The following is a 25,052-nucleotide window of genomic DNA, read 5'->3' as shown; positions in this document are numbered from 1 at the left end:
CTACTGCCAGTGTGTCCAATCCTTTCATAATCTTATACGTCTCAATCAGATCCCCTCTCAATCTTCGGAACTCAAGGGTATACAAGCCCAGTCGCTTCAGTCTTTCAGTGTAAGGTAATGCTGCCATTCCAGGAATTGACCTCGTGAACCTATGCTGCACTCCCTCAATAGCCAGAATGTCTTTTCTCAAATTTGGTGACCAGAGCTGCACACAGTACTCCAGGTGTGGTCTCACCAGGGCCCTGTACACCTGCAGAAGCACTTTTTTGCTTCTATACTCAATTCCTCTTGTTATGAAGGTCAGCATGCTATTAGCCTTCTTCACTATCTGCTGTACCTGCATGCTTGCCTTCATTGATTGGTGTACAAGAACACCCAGATCTCTTTGTACTGCCCCTTTACATAAATTGATTCCATTGAGGTAGTAGTCTGCCTTCCTGTTCTTGCTACCAAAGTGGATAACCATACATTTATCCACATTAAACTGCATCTGCCATGCATCTGCCCACTCACCTAACTTGTCCAGGTCACCATGTAATCTCCTAATATCCTCATCACTTTTCATCCTGCCACCCAGCTTTGTATCATCAGCAAATTTGCTAATGTTATTGCTGATACCATCTTCTATATCATTAACATCGACACCTTGTTCAGTAAAGTTGGCGGTGCTCAATGTATCTATTTGTCGTCACCTGCAGGAGTGAGTCAGAGAATGGAGGAGGTTGCTGCCCTCAAGGTCAAAGGCATCATCATTGGCCCAATCCACCAGAATGTTGCAGACGTGGTCAACGAGACAAGGCTGAACAAGATCGACAGCACGTTTGGCACCTTGGAGCAGATGGAGAAGCTGCTGGAGGTGGCCAGGAGGAAAGGTAACTAGGATTGCAGTCAAACAGTACTGCGCTGTCCAATAAATCCTATCTCTTATTATTTGGGTAAAATCCCATCCCCCTTTCTGGGTGTGAGGTAACAGTGGGAACAGCAGGAGACCTTCTCCTGAGAACCCCTCCTCCCCCAGGATTCCCTCTTTATGCCCCTCATTCTCCCCAGTCTGTGACTAAGAGGGAGTTGTGCTTCAAAAATGCCCCATATGGTGGAGTGTAAGTTTAGGAGAAGGATTTGGGTTGCATTGATCACTCCACAGTGGAATCTATGATTGTCTGGTTTGGAGTGGCTAATGTTCAGAACTGCTCAGCATTTCTGTTTTTCCTGCCAAATTGAAAAACTTCACACATCCACATGATACTCCATTGCTGTATCCCACGTCCAAATCATTGATATTGCTTGTGATTTGGACCCAAGCACAAATCCTTATGACCCTATTGGTTACAATTTGCCAATCTGAGATTGACCCATTTATTCCCACTCTCTGCTTTCTGCCTGTTAATCAATCCACACTCTTATGCTACGTCAATCCTGTGTGCCTTAATTCAGTTTGCGATCCTCTTGTGTGAGAATCCAGAAAACCTACAGCTTTCCCTTTGCTAGTAATGTCCTCATATTAAATCTCTTAACAGGTTTGTACCATGATCTCCCAACATTGGTTTATTCAGGTGTATTTGCCACGGGACTATGCCTACATCGGTAAAACTATAGGAATTCATTTTGTGTTTTAAATGGCAGCCGCAGCTTAAACCCACAGAACTCAGCAGCTGCCGGTCCGCCCACGTGACTGGGGGATGGGAGCCAGAGGACAGATCAAATCCACATTAGGTCAGACACTAACCATGACTCATAGACCGAAACTCCAGAGCTAATTAATATGGAAACCCATCTCCTAATCAAATCAAGAGACTGACTGAAACACACCCATATTCATCAATACAGAACCATCCTGACACAAAGGACAGGCATCCACCAGACAGGAACGAACAGACTAATACACACCAGCACCCCAAGGGAACAAAGGGGGGTGCTAGCCCCCAGCCCTCACAGAGAGAGACAAGCAGATAGTACCCGGACCCGTTTACATAATCCAGTTAGCACCCTATTGTGTGTACACTGCAAGTCTCCTGGGACGGCAGGAAACCCACCATTTGCACCTACCCCAGTGATGATGGGGAACTATCATCCCATTCATACTCAAAATCCTCACATCCTGACAAAGAAAGGTATATAATGTGTAGCAGCGCGCGGGAACAGCAGAACAGCCGGGCTTCGGACCTCGGTTGGTCTCCGCCGGTGTTACTGTATCAATAAACGTTACCGATTGTTGAACCGCACTCTGGGCTCGGACTGATATCATTTCATCTGCGCTAACACAGGCAACGCACTGTTTGTTTAAAGGCCCACTTATCACATCTGTTATATTAGGTTCTGGCATTTCCTCTCTGACTGAGTAATTCCATGTTTTCTGCTTTGTCCCCCTTTAAACAGTAGGGTTACATTTTTCACCCTCCAATCTGTAGTGACTATTACAAAATTGGACAGAATTTTGAAAACTCATGGCAAATGAATCTGCTATCTCCATTAAAAACTGAACCAAATATTCACCTTTGTCCTGCAGCTGCTTGAAACTCAGTCAGATTATGTGTCCAAACAGGTCTCAAGGTGATTCTTGATCTCACTCCCAATTACAAAGGAAAGCAGAAGTGGTTTGGGATTAACTTCAACAGGACTGATGGTGGCCAGGATGTGTTAAAGGTATGTGCCATTTCCATAAGGATACATCCCTTTGTTGTGGTGACTAGGTTAGCCTGGGTCTTGAAACAACCCCCCTCCCCCCAATCTAATTGGGTTTGAGACTCTTGTGTGCTGAGCAGGAGGCACTCGCTGTCTCTTCAGTGACATCGTCTCAGCTGGGAGAGGGATTTGAGGTGAAAGGGAATGTGTGGAACAGCATTAGATAAAGTTTCTTCTGGTCCGATAGTATGCCACTTCAGTGCTGTAAAACTTCGGTTGGAGGAGTGAGGCCAGGATTGCACACCAGGCTGTCACAATTGGACAATATGGTGGCTTAATGGTTAGCACTGTTGCCTCACAGCGCCAGTGGCCAGGGTTCGATTCCTGCCTCAGGCACCTGTCTGTGTGGAGTTTGCACATCCTCCCCATGTCTGTATGGGTTTCCTCCGGGTGGTCCAGTTTCCTCCCACAATCCAAAGATGTGCAGGTCAGGTGAATTGACCATGCTAAATTGCCCATAGTGTTAGGTGCATTAGTCAGGGGTAAATATAAGTTAGGGGAATGGGTCTGGGTGGGTTAATCTTCTGAGGGTTGGTGTGAACTTGTTGGGCCGAAGGGCCTGTTTCCATACTGTAGGAAATCTAATCTAATCTAATGTCTTTGAATAGAAGAGGGTAAAAGTGCTGAAAGTAAGTCAATTGCAGAGTGCCAGACACTAACCAGCACATGCTACCACATGTGACAGTTTACGTACAGGATTTCTGATGGAAATGTTGACAGGCAGTTTTATGGTAGAAGTCTATGTAAGAATTGTTAATGGGAAGTCCTTGACAGGAGGATCATGGACTGACAGGTTTTCATTAATCCTGTATTAGATTGGAGATTAACAAGAAGCAGCAGAGTAAACTGGTTCTATTTCCCACAGGAGAAGGAGGCATTTCAGTTTTGGCTGAAGATGGGTGTGGATGGACTGAGTGTGTCAGGGATTGAGGAAGTTCTAACTTCGGTAAGTGTGCATGACCCCTTTCTTGGATTTACACCCCCCACCCACTGCCACGCAGTGCTGTTGACAGTTGGTGTATTTGCTGCATTGACTGTGTGGTACTCGCAAATAAACTGCAGGGTGGCACGAGGCATCCCACCACAACAACCACCTTCACAACACAGTCCCTGTCCTGCAGTGGAAGTGGGGAATCTGCTGCATGATCTCACCAGGAAGAGAGCCCCCTTACTAACCAGAGTTGGAGGAACCTACCTCCTCCTCTGCCTGTGTTGCTTTCTCAGTCCCACTCTCTCTTGATCTCTCGCTTTACCACCCTGGCTGAAGCCTTGCTGTCTGAGTAACGTCATCTTCATTTAAATTGCTGGCTGAGTTTTGATTTCTTGTTGAAATTGTTACAGGCTCCCCACAGAGTGATTGAGTGGCAGAACCTCACCAAGAATTTCTCTGGGGATGATGACCCAAGGTAAGGAACAGTCTTGTCACAATACCAGCTCACAGCATGCACCATTTGAGACATGTATACACACCAGCCGTTCTCTTTACTCCCTTCCATATTAATATTTAGTTATTGTCCCCCAGAATTTTCATTGCTGGCACAGCCATTTCTGAAAATGAGGAGATTCTGCAGCTGTTAAATCGATCAGATACTGACCTTTTCTTCAGTTACTATCTCCGACAAATCCTTTTGGCTTCGAAGCCTCCAGTTGCAAGGAGTGTTCAGCAAAGTGTGGAGAACTACATCGAGAACTGTGGCAAGTCCTGGCCAAGCTGGGCGGTATGTAACCTGTGGTGCAATTGTGCCTTCTGTGGTGCTCCGGTCCGAATGGAGTGGGCTGTTGTTTGAGCAGACGGGTTATATTTAGGGAGGGAGCTGTTGACTGATTCATGTGTTGTGGCTAATACTGATGCTCAGAGTCTCTGTATGCAGCTTTCAGGTTACGAAATGGGTCACATGGCATCGTCGATACAGCAACACCTTCATGGACTGGTCCACATGATGCTCTTCACTCTCCCTGGGACTCCTTTTATTTATTATGGAGATGAGATCGGCTTGGAAGACAACCAGGTACGGACACTGGTTTGTGCTCTGAGTGGGGGGGGGAGTGGAGGTGGAGAGGGAGGAATAGGTTGGAGACAGGTGGATGAGGAGATGGTGGGGGGCTTTGTGCTGCAGGGCCTGTACAAAGGTGACAAACTTGATAGAAATTAGGAGCAGGAGTAGGTCATTTGGCCCTTTGAGGCTGCTCTGGCATTTATAATGATCGCATCTGATCATCCGAATCAATAGCCTGTTCCTGCTTTCCCCCTTATCTTCTGATCCCTTTAGACCCCAAGTGCTAAATCCAACTTCAACATTTTAAAATTGTACAATGTTTTGGTTATGACTATTTCTGTGGCAGAGGATTCTACGGCTCGCAACACTATGGATGAAGTCAGTTCTCCTCTTCTCAGTCCTAAATGGTTTACCTGGTATCTCTAGATTGTGGTCCCTGGTTATTGGGATCCCTGTCTAGTCCTGTTCAGATTTTATAGGGCTCTGAGATTTCCCCCCTCATTCTTCTGAACAGTGCAAATATATTCCCAACTGGTTCAACCTCTTTAGATAGGTCAATCCCACCATCCAGGGATCAGTCTGAGGATTAGGAACTAAAAACGTTGCAGTCCACTAATGGTTGCTGACTGTGTTCCCCACAGTCTCATTCAATCAGAACTAAGTCATCAACTTGAGGCTGTCAGGCAAGTTGCTGTCTTGAAAGTGATTTATGGAAAGAACAGAGTGGAGGCACTGGTGGGTAAGGTCTTTGTAGTGTCCTGTGGGCAATGTCCAATGATTGACGTCTCTATGATCAGATGATTTGGGAACTTGTGTGGAAATTGAGTGACTCCCTTTCTTGTATCATTGTGGATTCTGTGTTTAATTAGTTCTGACCGTTTTGCCTTGTGTGTTGTCTGCAGGTAAACAAGGGAAATGCCCCATGGATGCTATGGAATAATTCAGCAAATGGAGGCTTCACGTCCAAACCGAGTTTTCGTGAAGCCCCACTGTTAAATCAAACAGTCCAGGTTAGTGTTTCAGTTACCTCACAGTGGTTTTATATTTACAACCTTTCTTTTAAAAAAGAACAAAATACACTCTTCACTATCATGTCTGCCTCTCTGACTGATCCTTGCTAGGATACAGCTCCCATACACACTGACTCTCATGAGTACAGGTTGTCACACACACAGACACACACCCTGACTCTCACTGGGGTACAGGCTTTCTCAGATACACACGCTGTCACTGGGATGTGTATACACACTCTGACTCTCACAGGGGTATGGACCGTCTCTTCCCTCTCCCTCTCTCTTCCGCCCTACCCCAACCCACTGGGGTATTAGGCCATGTGCTCTCCCATGCTGTACAGTGATCTGTGGACCTGAATGGTTGATTTAAAATGCTTTGAAGTTGTTTTCTTTGCTGTCTCTCTATAGGGTCAGAAATCTTCTCCATCTCCCCTGTCTCTGTTTAAGAAGCTGAGCTTGCTGAAAATCAAGGAGCGATCATTACAGTTTGGCGAGTTCCAGTCTGTCTACAGCAAAGGAAATGTCTATGGATACACTCGGGTCTGGGACCAAAGTGACCGGTTCCTTGTGTTGGTCAACCTCGACACCCAGTCTGCAGTGGTGTCGCTGGTGGATAGCTCCCTCCCAGCCAAAGCCTCTATTGAGCTGAGCTCAAACACTGAGAGGTCAGAGGGACAAATCAGTTTGACTGATCTTCATCTGAATGCAGGCGAGGGTCTGTTGTTGAACTTCCCTTATGTTGCATGAGATGCTGACACCCCCTCACACTGACCCCAAGTGTAGCAACAGACCTTGGGGATGGGATTAAATTCTCAATCTTTTACTCTCACATTCCATGGTTAACATGTTTTCCGGTTCAATTGTATTCCTCAGTAATTGCAGTTTCTTTCTAAAGTCCCTTGTGGAACTTCTTGTGGAGCTTATGATTAACTCCTAGCTCTTGTCACCCATAGAGCGACAGAGTCTGACCACTTGCATCTTCCTGATGTGGTCTGTGCATTTTGAAAGTAAAACCCACACAACTTCCCAAAACCTTAAAATCGCACTGCACTGTCCTGGACTGAATTGTGATAGTTTTCATCATGCAGTACCTTCCAGGGTTGATTCTGTTTAGTAACTTTGTGCATGTGGAAACAGCAAAGTTGTCTTTTGTTGTTAATTAAATGTTCAGCATGGCGTGCCTTTTGTTCACTTTTTTTTCAAAATCTGACTAACATTTTTGAATCTTTTATATCTTTTGTTTCAATAAATCATTTTGAAAGAAGGTTCCTGATCAAAAGACCTCTCTTTTTTTGTTTTCATTATTGAGTCTGAAGGTTTCCCACTGGGCCAGTACAGAGGGAGAATCGCTATCAGAAAAGGCCAGCCACTCAGTCAAGCACATTAACTGTCTCCTTACCTTATTGCTGGTTGCAGGAGCTTGCAATGTTCAATTTGGCTGTGTATCCAACAATACAAACAGATACCTCAGTGCCCTCATCACTGTTTACCATCAGTTAGGACAGACAACCTGAGGTTTTTAAAGATACCACATAAGTGCACTTTCTGAGGAGGACTTGAGTTGGTTGGTGGAGGTTTTTGTGACAGAGTTTCTGACTGCTGGTGTCTCAAATGGGTTTTGCATTTCTGCTTAAATCTTTCTTTTGCAGTTATAATCTTCAGGGTGAATAAGGGGAAACTCGTCGATGTAGTTTATTCAAATTTTCAAAAGTCATTTTAAGATGTGCCCCAAGATTGTCCCACAGCATTCAGGCTGATTTGGTTGGAGGTCACATTATCAGAATGGGTGAGGAATTGGCTAATGAACTGAACATTCGTAAAATGTTGCATTTTTAGATAGTTGTGACTCTGTTGTCTGGATATGGCGATGAGATGAAGTATTTATTTGATGGGAGGGTCCTCTTTGGCCAAGTTTTTACTCCAGGTTTCATTGGTGTTAAATTCTCAATAATGAACTTGCCTCATCCATTGTTAATATAGGAGTAGGCCGTTCAGCCCTTGAGCCTGTTCCACCAGTCAAGGGGATCGTGGCTAGCCTGTGGCCAACTTCCATATACAGAACAATCTCTGTTATCCAAACATCAGTTATCCAAATATTGGATTATCTGAAAAAGATCTCGAGGTTCTGTAAAAACATTATCAGTTATCCAAACAGAATACTCCACGCCTGTCTTGTTTGGATAAGTGAGGTTGTTCTGTACCTGGATTCTATGATTCTAACTTCTTTAAGTATCTGAATAGGAAAGGTTTGGAAGGATATGGGCCAGAAGCAGGCAAGTGGGACTAGTTTACTTTGGGATTATGTTCAGCATGGACTAGTTGGATGGAATGGTTTGTTTCTGTGCTGTATGAGTGACTCTAAAATGTGCCTTTGGCCCTTTTTTGATGAACAAGCAATTGTCTTTCTCAGATTTCATAGAATCCCTACAGTGTGGGAACAGGCCCTTCAGCCCTAAAAGTCCACACCGACTTTCTGAAGAGTAACCCAACCAGACCCGGTCCCCTAGCCTATTATCCTACATTTACCCCTGCCTAATGCATTTAACCTTCACATCCCTGAACACTATAGACAATTTAGCATGGCCAATTCATCGAGCTTGCATACCTTTGGATTGTGGGAAGAAACGGGAGCACTAGGGGAAACCCACGCAGACACGGGGAGAATGTGCAAACTCCACACAGACAGTTGCCTGAGGCTGGAATTGAACCTGGGTACCTAGTGCTGTGAGGCAGTAGTGCTAACCACTGAGCCACATGCCTCCTTATTTAAATTTAACTGCTCTTGCAAGGACTGCTGTTCATGGTAGAGCGTTCTAAATCTCTCCCACCCTTTGTGTGTTGAAGTGCATCCTAATATCACTCCTGAACGGTCTAGCCTTCATTGTCAGACTATGCCAATAGTTTCAAAATCCTCAACCATTGAAAATAGTTCATCTTAATATATCCTGTCTTTTTCTGTTAATATCTTGAAGAGAGCACATTGGCTTATTTTGGAGATCGAAACATTGGATTTGTGTCTAGAGAGGAGTTTCACAAAGTTTACAGTGGGTGCTGAGTATTTGAAGGTCTCCCTGAATGCAGAGGAAGATTTGTGCTGCAGTCACAGTACTCCGTTAGAATGGCTATTTACTATTTGCAAACAATAGATTCTCACCACTGGTAAACAACTACAAAAAACTATAAACCACACACATGCATGCAGTCAGAAAAAACACTGGTGTAATGGATGGAAGAGGAAAAGGTACTGAGGAAATATTTCAACTGCACTAATCCTTGGCATTCAATTAGGTGTCTACCTTCTGTTTCTGAAGGAGTTCCTTTGGGTTCTTTTGATGCCTATAAAGGAGGCACTCAGCAATTTGTTCGCAAATTATAAAGACTGTGGCTTATTGGTTAAAAGCAACAGCTGACAGCTTGGGTTAAAATATCCATTTTCTCTTTAGCTTCAGGTGAGAGGTCTGACAGCTTCTCACTGTATGGTTCATACCCACATGTTGTCAGCTACTCTGAAACTAATCAGCTCTCTGTAGCTGGCCAAGTCTCACTTTGTACACATCTCTAGTGCCCTGCTATTGTTTTGCATTATCCCCACTGCTCACAAAACAGCACTGTAGCAATCACTTTGGATGAGTTACAGCAGCTTGCCTTTTAATAGGTAAGCAGTTCCATTCCCTGTCTTTTATAACAAAATGATTATTTTCCCAATTCAGTCCCCAATCAAAAGTGAAGTGATGTGGTCTTTACAGACCTCCAACCTTACCAGATCTAATTGAAACTTACAGAATACAGAAAGGCCTGGACAGAGGATGTTGAGATATTTCCTCTAGGACCTGAGGGCACAGCTTTAAAGTCAAGGGAAGACCCTTTTAGAATGGAGAGGAGGAACTTCTTCAGCCAGAGTGGTGAATCTATGGAATTCATTGCCACAGAATACTCTGGAGGCCAGGTTATTGAGTATATTTAAGGCAGAGATAGACAGGTTCTTAAGTATCAGGGGTTACAGGGAGAAAGGCGAATGGAGTTGAGAAACCTATCAGCCATGATTGAATGGCGAAGCAGACTTGATGGGGCCAAGATAAAACCTTTTCAAAAGTGCATTTTGTCACAAGACATAGTACAGAAGTAATACCATATGAATTGCATTCATTTATCTCATGTTCCTCATCACCCAACCAAATAATTTTATACAATCTGGGTATGTCCTAAACCTTTAACAGAAGCTGTCATTTCACTCTCTGGACAATTCCTCTGCAGTTTGAAGATCTTTGCCAGCAATGTGAATCAACTTTACAGTAAATGATTGAAATGGAAGACTTTGTCTAAACAGTCTCTTATTTTGAGTTTAAATCTTTTGAGTGAAAGCCAGTGGATTAGGATCAGTGTTTCTCTCTGTTATTGTGTCAGACCTAGACTTCAAAAGTTTGGAGAACTATTTACAATCCCAAAGTCTCATTTTCTACTGTAGAGTATTTCTTACCATCCTGCTTTAGTTTCTTAGAGAAATCCTCTGCTGGCTTTTCTATTCCTGACTCCTCATTGTGCAAAAGCTGATACCTATCCACAAGTCACACAATGATTGAACTGCAGAAAGAGACCATTCGGCTCCTCCTCCATACATTGACTCTTCAAATAAGCATTGTTCCCATATTCCTGCATCCCATTTCTATCCAAATAATCATCCAATGCCATCTCAAATTGAACCTGCCTCCACCACAGTTCCAGTCAATGCACTCCATCCCTATATCCTTGTTGAGTGAAACAGTTTTTCCTCGCATTTTTTTCTTTTACAAAGTACTTTCAAGTTGTGTGCTCTCATTCTCAATTCTTTATATGGAAGCAGTACAGCTACTGTATGCAGATCTCTGATGACTCTGAAAACTTCTATCAGATCTCAGCCTATTCCCAACCTCTCTGAAGTTTCTCATCTCTGGAGCCATTCTTGTAAATCTCTTCTGAAACTCACTTCAGCACTCTCTTCAATGCTTTATAACATCTTGCCTATAATTTTGAGCACACAACTGTACACAATACTCCAGATGAGATCTAACCAGTGCCTCAAATCAGTTCACATCATCTCCTTGTTCTTGTAGTCTACATCTCTAATTAAAAAAGCCTGAGGACATTATATACTTTATGAACTGCTTTCCCCACCCGCCCTGCCACCTTCAATGACCTGTGCACATATACCTAGGAGAAAGTGAGGACTGCAGATGCTGGAGATCAGAGCTGAAAATGTGTTGCTGGAAAAACGCAGCAGTCAGGCAGTATCAAAGGAGCAGGAGAATCGACGTTTCGGGCATGAACCCTTCTTCAGGATTCCTGAAGAAGGGCTCATGCCCGAAATGTCGATTCTCCTGCTCCTTGGATGCTGCCTGTCCTGCTGCGCTTTTCCAGCAACACTTTTTCAGCTGTGCACATATACCCTCAGATCCCTCTGCTCCTACACCCCTTTTAGAATTGTACCTCCTATTTTATATTGTCTTTCAACATTCTCCTGACCAAGGTGTATCACCTCACATTTCTCCTCATCTGTCACCCACTCCACCAATCTGTCAATGTCCATCTGAAGTTCCACATTGTTCTCCTCACAGTTTGCAGTTCTTCCAAGTTTCGCATAACCTGCAAACTTTGAAACTGACCCCTTCACACCAAGATCCAGATCATTAATATACATCAAGTAAAGCAAGGGTACCCATACTGACCCCTGGGGAATTGCACTGCGACCCTTCCTCCAGGCTAAGAAATATTGATCGACACTTACTCTCTCAGGATGTACATGTATTTGGAAAGGCAAGGACTCATTAGGGGAAATCATGTCTCACAGACTTGATTTGAGTTTTTTGAAGAAGTAACACTGAGGATTGATGAGGGCAGAGCGGTGCATGTGATCTATATGGACTTCAGTAAGGTGTTCGACAAGGTTCCCCATGGGAGACTGGTGAGCAAGGTTAGATCTCATGGAATACAGGGAGAACTCACTATTTGGATACAGAACTGGCTCAAAGGTAGAAGACAGAGGGTAGTGGTGGAGGGTTGCTTTTCAGACTGGAGGCCTGAGACCAGTGGAGTGCCACAAGGATTGGTGCTGGGTCCACTAATTTTCATCATTTATGTAAATGATTTGGATGTGAATGTAAGAGGTAAAGTTAGTACGTTTGCTGATGACACCAAAATTGGAGGTGTATGGACAACGAAGAAGGTTACCTCAGATTACAACAGGATCTTGATCAGATAGACCAATGGGCTGAGAAGTGGCAGATGGAGTTTAATTTAGATAAATGTGAGGTGCTGCATTTTGGGAAAGCAAATCTTAGTAGGACTTATAATCTTAATGGTAAGGTCCTAGGGAGAGTTGCTGAACAAAGAGACCTTGGAGTGCAGGTTCATAGCTCCTTGAAAGTGGAGTCGCAGGTAGATAGGATAGTGAAGAAGGCATTTGGTATGCTTTCCTTTATTGGTTAGAGTATTGGGTACAGGAGTTGGGAGGTCATGTTGCAGCTGTTCAGGACAGCGGTTAGGCCACTGTTGGAATATTGCGTGTAATTCTGGTCTCCTTCCTATCGGAAAGATGTTGTGAAACTTGAAAGGGTTCAGAAAAGATTTACAAGGATATTGCCAGGGTTGGAGGATTTGAGCTACAGGGAGAGGCTGAACAGGCTGGGGCTGTTTTCCCTGGAGCGTCGGAGGCTGAGGGGTGACCTTATAGAGATTTACAAAATTATGAGGGGCATAGATAGGATAAATAGACAAAGTCTTTTCCCAAGCATGGGAGAGTCCAGAACTGGGGGGGAAAGCTATAAAAGAGACCTAAGAGGCAACTTTTTCACTCAGAGGGTGGTACATGTATGGAATGAGCTGCCAGAGGATGTGGTGAAGGCTGGTACAAGTGCAACATTTAAAAGGCATCTGGATGGGTATATGAATAGGAAGGGTTTGGAGGGATATGGGCCGGGTGCTGGCAGGTGGGACTAGATTGGGTTGGGAGATCTGGTCGGCATGGACAAGTTGAACCAAAAGGTCTGTTTCTGTGCTGTACATCTCTTTGACTCTTTCCTATCACTCAGCCCATTTTGTATCCATGTTGCTACTGACTATTTTAAATCAATGACTTGTAACTGTTGTGGACAGTATCAAATGCATTCATGTATACCACAGCAACAGCATTACCCTCATCAAGCTTTTCCGTTGGCTCTGAAAAAGAAACTCCAGACCTACACTACATCTTCATGAAATCCTGACCTTGTAAAATATCTATTTATTGACGCCTGCATTTTCCTACATGACCTGCCTTTGGAATTTCGTGTCACTTGCGATATCGATTTGCAATTTTTAAAAACAATTCATGATATGAGGGTGTCATTGGGTAGAACAACATTTATTGCCTATCTCTAATTGCCCAGAGGGCCGTTAAGGGGCATGGTTCTGGTGTCACCCATAGGCAGTTTCCTTCTCTAAAATGTCATTAGTGATCCATCTGGGTTTTTCCTAACAATTGGCAAGGGATTCATGGTCATCATTAGACTCCTAATTCCAGATTTTTATTGGATTCAAATTCTACCGTGGTAGGATTTGAACCCAGGTCCCAGAACATTGCCTGGACCCTTGGATTAATTACCTGGAGATATTACCAGTAGGCCATCACCTCCCCTAATATCTGAATGGTACCACCACTTGTTAAATAATCATCCATTCTTTATCCACAGATCTCTGAAGAAATATACACTTCTTCATCAAAACACCCATTTGACAATAATAACAGCTGGGAACTCCTTCAGTCTCAGCGTCAGTGTGAACTGGTTAAGAATCCTCAGTCTTTTGTTCTAACAGTCCTTTTACCAAATCAATTCCCATTCAAAAATGGAAGTCAACTAAAAAATGTAGAGTCTATATTATACTTTGCTTTTCTAAGTGCATTTTTAATGCTTCTTCAAAAACAAATTCCAGCATTTTCAACAGCTGGGGTCAGGCTCGGTGAACTGTAGTTCCCCATTTTCTCTCTCTCTCTACCCCCACCCACTCTCTCTCTCCCCAACTCTCTCTCTTTCTCTCTCCCACTCTCCTTTTCTCCCATTCTCTTTCTCTCTCTATTCTTTCTTGAAAAGCAGTGTAACATTTGCCAACTTCCAATCTGATGGGACTATTCATTCAACATATCACCATCACTGCAGCCACGTCTTTTTTGAGCCCGAGCATAGGCCACTTGGTCCTATGGATTCATCAGATTTTTCCCCCTCAGTTTCTCCATTTCTTTTCCTGTTAATATTGACTTTTTCCTCACTCTTTTTAACTCCTAGGTTTCTGTTTATTTCTGAAATGGACCGTATGTCTTTTGCTGTGAAGACAGGCAGAATATATTTCTTCCATACTTCGGCCATTTACTCATTCCCCACAATAATTTATCCTGTCTCAGCTCCAATGGACCAATGTTTATTTTTAGCTACTCTCTTTTACATTCTTCTAAAAGTTCTTACAATCTATCCTTCTATCTGTGGCTAGTTCACCCTTACATACCACTTTCCCCCTTTTTTATTACTTTTTTTGTTGTCCCTTTGCTGGGTTCTGAAACACTCACATTTCTCAGACTTGTTTAATTTTACAATATTATGAGCCTCTTCTTTAAACTAACATAATCCTTACCTTGAATGAGAAGCCCCAAATCTTGAAGTATCCTTAATTTCCTGAGTGAGCCATGGATGGGTCTTTCTTACTGGATTTTTGTTATTCAATTGAACATGTTCACTTTTATTGAACATTTTGAATTATTTCTTTAAATATTTTCCTTGTTCATTTACAGCCAACCTAAATCAGTTCTCCTTTTATACCAATGTAATTAGCTTTAAAATTCTTGTTTGTTTAGAGTTTGTCACTTTCAAACTTAATATGGAAATCAATGGTGTTGTGATCATTATTGCCTAGTGGATCTTTTACAGCAGCATTCCTAAATAATTCTTCTTTGTTACACAATACTAAATCTAAGATAGCTTTATCCCTTGTCAATTCCACAATGGGTTGCTCCAAGAAATTGTCACACAGTATTCTATAATTCCATCTTCTTGTCTACTTTTGCTTGCCCCAGCCTCCATGAAGATTAAACTCCACTACAATTTTCATATTGCTTTTGTTCACAAGCCTCAGTAACTTATTGTTTACAGCTCTGTCCAATATTTTAACTGGTCAGTGGTCTATGAACTAGTCGCGTCAGTGTTTTCTAACTCTTGATCTTCTTACTTCTACATGGATTGATCCTCTGGGGGTGGCACAGTGGCTCAGTGATTAGCACAGCTGCCCCTGAATGCCAGTGACCCAGGTTTGATTCCAGCTTTGGGCCACTATCTATGTGGAGTTTGCACGTTCTCCTCTCAGTCCAAAGATGTGCAGGCCAAGTGAAATGGCCATGCTAAATTGCCCATGGTATTCGGTGCATTAGTCAGAGGGAAATGGGTCTGTGTGGGTTACTCTTCGGAGGGTTGGTGTGGATTTGTTGGGCGAAATGGCCTGTTTCCACACTGTAGGGAATCGAATCTACTGAGAAAGGCTCACTTGACCCAACACATTAGCTCTGATTTCTCTCCACAGATGCTACCAGACATGTTGAGTTTTCCCAGCAATTTCTGCTTTTCTTCCTACTTCTGATAGGTCCTTTTTCATTAAAGTCTTTATGTTATTCTTTATAATCAGAGCTACTCTTCCTTTGCCATTCTTTCTTTCTTTCCAAAATATGGAGTAACCTCAAATTTTTATTTCCTACACTGGATCACATTGTAACCACAACTCTGGAATCATGTCAGAACAGAAATGTTAAAGTTTATTGAAAAATATCTGTGTGCCACTTGCTTAGCTATCATATTGCAGAAGCTTCATGCATTGAGATAAAAAGAATACTTAACTTAGTTTTTACCTTTTTTTCCATGTTAATCTTATTTGCCGATTGTCAATTTTTGTTCAACTCTTTGTCCTTTCATCCTGCTTGGTTAGCATTGATGTAGTCTTCTGACCTTTCTGATTGGATTTTTAAATCACTCCTCACCCCACCCTCCATAACTACTAACTGGATCACTTGTAGTACCTGCAGGCTAATCTTTTGTGATTCATATCCAGAGATGTTTTCTGGATAAATAGGGTAGCCACTAGAACTTTAAACCTGTGAGTCAGGGGCAAGGGAAAGGGAAAGCAACAGGAAGTATGGTGATATAGGAAAAGGTAAGCAGCAGGTTAGCATGTATGCAGGAGGGTTTAAGTTCAAGGCAGACTATGAAAGAAGCAAAAATGAAGGCTAACTCAGGAGATATTAGAGATGTTGTAAATCATGAGGGTAAGCAAGTTAGCATAAGGGCACTTTACCTGAATGCTTGTAGCATTCGTAATAAGGTCGATGAGTTAACGGCACAAATCTTTGCGAATGAATATGATTTGGTAGCCATCACAGAGACATGGTTACAGAATGGTCATGACTGGGATTTAAGTATCCAGGGATACCAGACTATTTGGAAGGATGGACAGGAATGCAAGAGAGGTGATGTAGCTCTGATATTCAAGGACGACATCAGGGCAGTACTGAGAGATGATATAAGTTCTATGGAGCATGACGTCAAATCCATTGGGTGGAAATGAGGAATTCCAAGAAGAAAATATCACTGATAGGTGTAGTCTATAAGCCACCAAATAATGACATTACATTGGGGTGGGCAATAAACAAGGAAATAACTAATGCCTAAAAAAATGATATGGCTATTATCATGGGGGATTTTAATCTGCAGGTAGATTGGTCGAACCAGCTTGATTAGGGTAGCCTTGAGCAGGAGTTCGTTGAGTGCATCTGTGACAGCTTTCTTGAACGGAAGAGGAAGCAAGCTATCCTAGATCTGGTCCTGTGTAATGAGACAGGAATAATTAATGACCTCATGGTCAGGGATCTTCTTGGAAGGAATGATCACAGAATGGTTGAATTTAGATTACAGATAGATATTGTGAAGATAAAATCCAATAGCATTGTCCTGTGCTTGAATAAGAGGGCCTATTATAGAATGAGGGAGGACCTGGCTAAACTGGAAACAGAGACTTTATGGTCCGACAGTTGACGAGCAGTGGAGGACCTTCAAAGAAATTTTTCGAGGTGCTCAGTCAAAGTATATTGTGGTGAGAAGGAAGGACTGTAAGAGGAGGGGTAATCTGCCATGGGGTGTCAAAGGAAATAGGGGAGGCTACCAAAGTGAAAGAGAAGGCATACAAAGTGGCCAAAAACAGAAGATTGGGAAAACTTTAAAGGTCAACAGAAAACCACAAAAAGGGCTATAAAGAAAAGTAAGAGAGTATGAGAGAAAAACTAGCACAGAATTTAAAGACAGATAGCAAAAGTTTCTATCAATATATAAAATGAAGGGTGACTAAAGTAAATGTTGGTACTTTAGAGGATGAGAAGGGGCGGTCAGTTTTGGGATATGATGAAATGGCTGAGGCATTGATCAGGTACTTTGCATCGGTCTTCACTGTGGAGGATACTAATAACATGCCAGTAGGTGACGAAGAGATGAAGGTAGGTGAGGACCTGGAAACAATTATTTTTACAGAAGAACTAGTGTTGGGCAAACTAATGGAGCTAAGGATAGATAAGTCTCCTGGCCCTGATGGAATGCATCTCAGAGTACAAAAAAAATGGTGGGAGAAATAGCAGGTGGACTAGTGATAATTTTCCAAAGTTCACTGAACTCTGGGGCAGTCCCAGCAGATTGGAAAATAGCAAATGTGGCACCACTGTTTAAAAAGGAGACAAAAGATGGGGAATTATAGACCAGTGAGCTTAACCTCTGTAGTGAGGAAGATACTTGAGTCTATTGTCAAGGAAGAGAAAGCAGGGCATCTCAAAAGAAATTGTCCCATTTGTGAGAAGATTTGTAGCTCGGGTGCTCATTGTTGTGGTTCTGTTCGCCGAGCTGGGAATTTGTGTTGCAGACATTTCGTCCCCTGTCTAGGTGACATCCTCAGTGCTTGGGAGCCTCCTGTGAAGCGCTTCTGTGTTGTTTCCTCCAGCATTTATAGTGGTTTGTATCTGCCGCTTCCGGTTGTCAGTTCCAGCTGTCCGCTGCAGTGGTCGGTATATTGGGTCCAGGTCGATGTGTTTGTTGATAGAATCTGTGGATGAGTGCCATGCCTCTAGGAATTCTCTGGCTGTTCTCTGTTTGGCTTGTCCTATAATACTATCAACAAAGACTGCATACTCAAACTACTGGACCTGTGCCTCACAACACACTTCACATTCAACAACCAAATATATGAACAAATCAACGGCACACCCATGGGCTCACCCATCTCTGGACTCATAGCAGAAGCTGTAATGCAAAGATTAGAACAAACAGTCCTACCCCAAATTCAATCCAAACTCTGGGTCAGATATGTGGATGACACCTTTGTAATCATTAAAAACACAGAAATAGAAAACACACACCCGATCATCAACGCCACACTCACAGGAATCCGATTCACTAGAGAGGAAGAAAAGGACAACCAACTCCCATTCCTAGACGTGATGGTACAGAGAACACCGAATGGAGAATTCACCACAAAGGTTTACAGGAAAGCCACACACACAGACCAAGTCCTAAACTACACCCCAACACACACAAAAGAAGTTGCATCAAGACACTATTCAAAAGGGCCACAACACACTGCAGCACACACAGAACTGCAAAAAAAGGAAGAAGAGGAACACCTATACAATGTAATCGCCAAAAATGGATACCCGCGCAATTTCATCAGCAGATGCCTCAGGGAAAGACAACAGAACGAGGACATGCTACAACCCAAAGGACTAGCCACACTACCATACATCAAGAGCATTTCTGAACTGACAGTCAGAGTACTACGACCACTAGGATTCATAACAGCACACAAACCAACAGCCACTCTCAGACAACAACTCACCAGGACAAAGGACCCGATACCCAGCATGAGCAAAACCAACATAGTGTACAAAATCCCATGCAAGGACTACACAAAACACTACATAGGACAAACAGGAAGACAGCTAACGATCCGCATCCATGAACACCAACTAGCCACGAAACGACACGACCAGTTATCCTTAGTAGTCACACACACAGATGACAGGCAACATGAGTTCGACTGGGACAACACTACTATTATAAGACAAGCCAAACAGAGAACAGCCAGGGAATTCCTAGAGGCATGGCACTCATCCACAGATTCTATCAACAAACACATCAACCTGGACCCAATATACCGGCCACTGCAGCGGACAGCTGGAACTGACAACCAGAAACAGCAGAGACAAACCACTATAAATGCCGGAGGAAAGATCGCAGAAGCGCTTCACAGGAGGCTACCAAGCACTGAAGATGTCACCTAGACAGGGGACGAAATGTCTGCAACACAAATTCCCAGCTCGGCGAACAGAACCACAACAAATTTGTCCCATTGTACAGACGCAGCATGGGTTCATGAAGGGCAGGTCATGCTTCACAAATCTTTTGGAATTCTATGAAGACATTTCAAAGAAGGTGGACAATGGGGACCCAGTGGATGTGGTGTACATAGATTTCCAAAAGGCCTTTGACAAGGTGCTGCGCATGAAGCTGCTGCATAAGATAAGGATGCATGGTGTTATGGGTTAATTATGAGCATGGATTGAGGATTGGTTGACTAACAGGAAGCAAAGAGTGGGGACAAATGAGTGCTATTCTGGTTGGCAATCAGTAATTAGTGGTGTGCCTCAGGGTTTGGTGTTGGGACCACAATTATTTACAACTTATATAAATGATTTGAAGTTGGGGACCATGTGTACAGTGTCAAAATTTGCCGATGACACTAAGATGAAAGATCAAAGCGTGCAGAGGAATCTCTTTTGGGGTAGAAGTGACCTGTACAAGAAGAACGGATTGCCCTAAATTGGAAGGGAACTAATATACTGGCAGGGAGATTTGCTAGAACTGCTTGGGAGGATATAAACTAGTAAGGTGAGGGGGTGGGACCCAGGGAGATAATGAGGAAAGAGTTCGATCTGAGACGGGTACAGCTGAGAACAGAAGTGAGTCAAACAGTCAGGGCAGGCAGGGACAAGGTAGGACTAATAAATTAAACTGCATTTATTTCAATGCAAGGGGTCCAACAGGGAAGGCAGATGAACTCAGGGCATGGTTAGGAACATGGGACTAGGATATCTAGATGGAGAGGAATTTCTTAAGTGTGTACAAGACAATTTTCTGATTCAGTATGTGGATGTACCTACTAGAGAAGGTGCAAAACTTGACCTACTCTTGGGAAACAAGGCAGGGCAGGTGACTGAGGTGTCAGTGGGGGAGCACTTTGGGGCCAGCGACCATAATTCTATTTGTTTTAAAATAGTGATGAAAAAGGATAGACCAGGTCTAAAAGTTGAAGTTCTAAATTGGAGAAAGGCCAATTTTGACGGTATTAGGCAAGAACTTTCGAAAGCTGATCAAAAGGGCAGATGTTCGCAGGTAAAAGGACGGCTGGAAAGTGGGAATCCTTCAGAAATGAGATAACAAGAATCCAGAGAAAGTATATTCCTGTCAGGGTGAAAGGGAAGGCTGGTAGGTATAGGGAATGCTGGATGACTAAAGAAATTGAGGGTTTGGTTAAGAAAAAGAAGGAAGCATATGTCAGGTATAGACAGGAGAGATCGAGTGAATCCTTAGAAGAGAATAAAGAAATCAGGAGTATACTTAAGAGGGAAATCAGGAGGGCAAAACGGGGACATGAGATAGCTTTGGCAAAGGGTTTTTATAAATATATTAAGGACAAAAGGATAACTAGGGAGAGAATAGGGCCCCTCCAAGATCAGCAAGGTGGCCTTTGTGTGGAGCCACAGAAAATGGGGGAGATACTAAATGAATATTTTGCATCAGTATTTACTGTGGAAAAGGATATGGAAGATATAGACTGTAGGGAAATAGATGGTGACATCTTGCAAAATGTCCAGATTACAGAGGAGGATGTTCTGGATGTCTTGAAATGGTTAAACGTGGATAAATCCCCAGGACCTGATCGGGTGTACCCGAGAACTCTGTGGGAAACTAGAGAAGTGATTGCTGGGCATCTTGCTGAGATATTTGTATCATTGATAGTCACTGGTGAGGTGCCGGAAAACTGGAGGTTGGCAAACGTGGTGCCACTGTTTAAGAAGGGCGGTAAGGACAAGCCAGGGAACTATAGTTCGGTGAGCCTGACCTCGGTGGTGGGCAAGTTGTTGGAGGGAATCCTGAAGGACAGGATGTACATGTATTTGGAAAGGCAAGGACTGATTCAGGATATTCAACATGGCTTTGTGTGTGGGAAATCATGTCTCACAAACTTGACTGAGTGTTTTGAAGAAGTAACAAAGATTGATGAGGGCAGAGCAGTAGAGGTGATCTTTGTGGACTTCAGTAAGGCGTTCGACAAGGTTCCCCATGGGAGACTGGTGAGCAAGGCTGCATCTCATGGAATACAGGGAGAACTAGCCATTTGCATACAGAACTGGCTCAAAGGTAGAAGACAGAGGATGGTGGAGGAGGGTTGTTTTCAGACTGGAGGCCTGTGACCAGTGGAGTGCCACAAGGATCGGTGCTGGGTCCTCTACTTTTTGTCATTTACATAAATGATTTGGATGCGAGCATAAGAGGTACAGTTAGTAAGTTTGCAGATGACACCAAAATTGCAGGTGTAGTGGACAGTGAAGAGGGTTACCTCAGGTTACAACAGGATCTGGACCAGATAGTGAAGAAGGCGTTTGGTATGCTTTCCTTTATTGGTCAGAGTATTGAGTACAGGATTTGGGAGGTCATGTTGTGGCTGTATAGGGTGTTGGTTAGGCCACTGTTGGAATATTGCGTGCAATTCTATCGGAAAGATGTTGTGAAACTTGAAAGGGTTCAGAATAGATTTACGAGGATGTTGCCAGGGTTAGAGGATCTGAGCTACAGGGAGAGGCTGAACAGGCTGGGGCTGTTTTCCCTGGAGCGTTGGAGGCTGAGGGGTGACCTTATAGAGGTTTACAAAATTATGAGGTGCATGGATAGGGTAAATAGGCAAAGTCTTCTCCCTGGGGTCGGGGAGTCCAGAAGTAGAGGGCGTAGGTTTAGGGTGAGAGGGGAAAGATATAAAAGAGACCTAAGGGGCAACTTTTTCACGCAGAGGGTGGCACGTGTATGGAATGAGCTGCCACAGGATGTGGTGGAGGCTGGTACAATTGTAACATTTAAGATGCATTTGGATGGGTATATGAATAGGAAGGGTTTGGAGGGATATGGGCCGGGTGCTGGCAGATGGGACTAGATTGGGTTGGGATATCTGGTCGGCATGGACGGGTTGGACCGAAGGGTCTGTTTCCATGCTGTACATTTCTATGACTGTGAAACTTTGCAGAGGAACATAGATACATTGAGTGAATAGGCAAAGATCTGGCAGATGGAATACAATATTAATAAATGTGGTTATGTATTTTGGTAGGAGTAACAGAAAAATAGATTATTACTTGAATAATAAAAGGTTGCAGCATGCTGATTTGCAGAGGGACCTGGGTGTCTTTGTGCTTGAACCGCAGAGGTTGGTCTGCAGATACAAGTAATTCAGAAGGCAAATGGAATTTTGTCCTTCATTGCTAAAGGGTTTGAGATTAAAAGCAGAGGTATGTTACAGCTATACAAGGTGCTGGTGAGGCCACATCTGTAGTACTTTGTGCAGATTTGGCCTCCTTACTTAAGAAAGGATGTACTGCCACTAGAGGGGGAGCAGAGGAGGTACACTAGGTTGATTCTGGAGTTGAGGGGGTTGGCTTATGAGGAGAGACTGAGTAGACTGGGATTATATTCATTGGAATTTAGAAGAATGAAGGGGGGTCTTATAGAAACATAAAATTATGAAGGGAATCGATAAAATAGAAATAGAGAGCATGTTTCCACTCGTAGGGGAAACTAGGACAAGAGAGCATGGCTGAAAATGTGTTGCTGGAAAAGCGCAGCAGGTCAGGCAGCATCCAAGGAGCAGGAGAATCGACGTTTCGGGCATGAGCCTGGGCTCATGTTTCCAGCAACACATTTTCAGCTCTGATCTCCAGCATCTGCAGTCCTCACTTTCCCCCAAGAGAGCATGGCCTCAAGATTAGAGGTAGCAGGTTTAGAACTGAACTAAGAAGGAACGTCTTCACACAAAGGATTGCTAATCTGTGGAATTCCTTGCTCAGGGAAGTAGTGACGCTACTTCAGTCAGTGCTTTTAAAGCTAAGGTAGATACTTTTTTTCAAAAATAAAGGAATTAAGGGATAGAGTGAAAACACGGGTTAAGTGGAGCTGAGTCCATGGAAAGATTAACCATGTTTTTATTGAATGGCAGAGCAGGCTCGAAGGGCCGGACGGCCTACTCCTGTTCCTAGTTCTTATATTCTCTTAGCAGGTACATTCTGCACCTGTGTGCTTCCCTCCACTTCACCTGATCAAGGAGCAGCGCTCTGAAAGCTTGTGATTTCATACAATCCTGTTGGACCATGTTAGAAACGAAAATCGCTTCTCAATAATCGCTCTAGACAAATTCAGGAAAACAAAGTTTTATTAACAAGTCAAGTCTGCAGAGTTGGGCACCCTTGAAGAAAAGGCGCGCTGAGGCTTACAAAGTATCCCATTATATCCAGTACAAGTCCCTCCTCTCCTTGGCTCTAACAAGCCATGAGGTTCACATTCTTAAAAACATCATTATTCTTATCACAAAGTCTGCAACAAATGTCTCCAGAGTCTCTAAAGTTGTTGTTTTTCTCACCCTGTAGTCTTATCAGTCAAAGACTTATTCTTCTCTGTGCAATCTGTAGCAGATGTCTCTCGAGTCGTTTCCCTATCCTGGAGTCTTATCAGTCAAGGACTCATCCTTCCCTGCCTGTGTTAATGGTTTCATCAATCAAGGGCCTGTTTGTTTTTACTCTGCTCACAAATTGTCAGCATTCTGCACAATTTAATCTATTCTACTTTTGAGCATATAAAATGTTCTAGAAAAGAAACAAAAGTTTTGTCTTTTATTATAGATCAGTCTGTGGTCCAGGCACATCTTAAAGTTTAAACCGAAATTACCTCTCACAGACCATAACCTGGCGTGGTGTGATTTCTGACATTGTCCACCCGAGTCCAACACCGGCCTCTCCACATCATCTCCGGAGACTGTCATTGTTTTCCTTTGGAAAGGTTGAGGTGAATTGTATTTGGTCGTGGTTTGGGGCCACAATGTCCTTGTATATATTTCAACCAGGGAACCAAGGATTACAGGGGAAAAGGGCAGGAAAGTGAACGTGAGCAATACCAGATCAGGCATAATCCCATAAAGAACAGGCTCAAACAGCTAAATCCTGTTCCTAATTGTACATAACAAGCCATGATGAGGCGCTATACAAATGCAACATACAATCGGCTGTCCTAGAGGTGGTCGAAAGGTGTGTCAGGGCGGACCGAGAACTTGACGGGGCATGGGGTGGACCGAGAACCGGAAGGTGGGTAGGGGCGGGCTGCCTTAGAGTGGCCGGAAGGTGGGAGGGGCGGGGGCTTGCTGGGTCTGTCTTGTCTAATGTACAAATGTCATTGTCACTGTCTTGTCACATGTGGAACTGGGATTTGAGGTTTGTCCTCTCCCTGTAAAATGGTTGAACGGTAGGGTTCGGGGCCTAGCTTTGCTGCTCCTCTCCCTTGTAAAACTGCTGTCTCCTGTGTACAGCTGTCAATGTTTTGTAATTTGTTTAATAAAATATTACAATCGGCTGTTCACTTCCGGGTACAGCCCCCGGGTCATATTCCCGCGAAGGCCACGTGGGTCAAAAAGGCCCGCCCATAGAGTGCACCAATCTGTTTCCGGTTATATCACGTGCTCGGGCCTGGTTCCGGTTATATCACGTGCTCGGGCCCGCTTCCGGTTAAATCACGTGCTCGGGCCCGCTTCCGGTTGTATCACGTGCTCGAGCCTGTTTCCGGTTGTATCACGTGCTCGGGCCCGCTTCCGGTTGTATCACGTGCTCGGGCCTGTTTCCGGTTGTATCACGTGCTCGAGCCTGTTTCCGGTTGTATCACGTGCTCGGGCCTGTTTCCGGTTGTGTATCCTGTTTCCGTTCACCTTGCCGACTCTCTTCACTCGCCATGTCCGTTCTCCTCCGGGGGCTCGTGGGCCGTGCCGCCCCGCTCCGCCCGCCCTTCACCATTGCCCGGGCCCGGCTCAACAGCAAGGCGTCCGACAGCGAGATCGGGCCCGCGGTGAGTCCACCCGAGAGGCCGCGGACCCTCCGACAGCGCGACCCTCCCCCAGTCCCGGCCCACGGGGAGTCTCCCCCAGAGTCTCGGGGGGGGGGGGGAGGGGGTGGTGTCTCCCCCAGGGTCTC

The 25,052-nt window shown here is 44.0% G+C and overlaps 1 protein-coding gene and 1 long non-coding RNA gene across 3 annotated transcripts in view; both read left to right on the top strand.

The window, feature by feature from the left end:
• Positions 1–6,971, top strand: part of slc3a2b (solute carrier family 3 member 2b) — an 8,555-nt gene extending 1,584 nt beyond the window's left edge. For both annotated transcript variants that reach the window (XM_043682524.1, XM_043682525.1), the window contains 8 exons: positions 699–872; positions 2,543–2,643; positions 3,548–3,628; positions 4,024–4,088; positions 4,205–4,400; positions 4,554–4,691; positions 5,582–5,689; positions 6,101–6,971. In XM_043682524.1, the coding sequence (XP_043538459.1) occupies positions 699–872; positions 2,543–2,643; positions 3,548–3,628; positions 4,024–4,088; positions 4,205–4,400; positions 4,554–4,691; positions 5,582–5,689; positions 6,101–6,439 (1,202 nt within the window). In that variant the 3' untranslated portion in view covers positions 6,440–6,971. The remainder of the gene's footprint in view (positions 1–698; positions 873–2,542; positions 2,644–3,547; positions 3,629–4,023; positions 4,089–4,204; positions 4,401–4,553; positions 4,692–5,581; positions 5,690–6,100) is intronic.
• Positions 6,972–24,734: 17,763 nt separating this feature from the next.
• LOC122544021 overlaps positions 24,735–25,052 on the top strand; it is a 1,106-nt gene continuing 788 nt past the window's right edge. The window contains exon 1 of the long non-coding RNA XR_006310225.1: positions 24,735–24,927. This is a non-coding gene — a long non-coding RNA (uncharacterized LOC122544021). The remainder of the gene's footprint in view (positions 24,928–25,052) is intronic.

This window comes from Chiloscyllium plagiosum, chromosome 45 (assembly GCF_004010195.1).
Source record: "Chiloscyllium plagiosum isolate BGI_BamShark_2017 chromosome 45, ASM401019v2, whole genome shotgun sequence".
Lineage (NCBI taxonomy): Eukaryota > Metazoa > Chordata > Chondrichthyes > Orectolobiformes > Hemiscylliidae > Chiloscyllium > Chiloscyllium plagiosum.
This window is presented reverse-complemented; position numbering and strand designations above follow the sequence as displayed.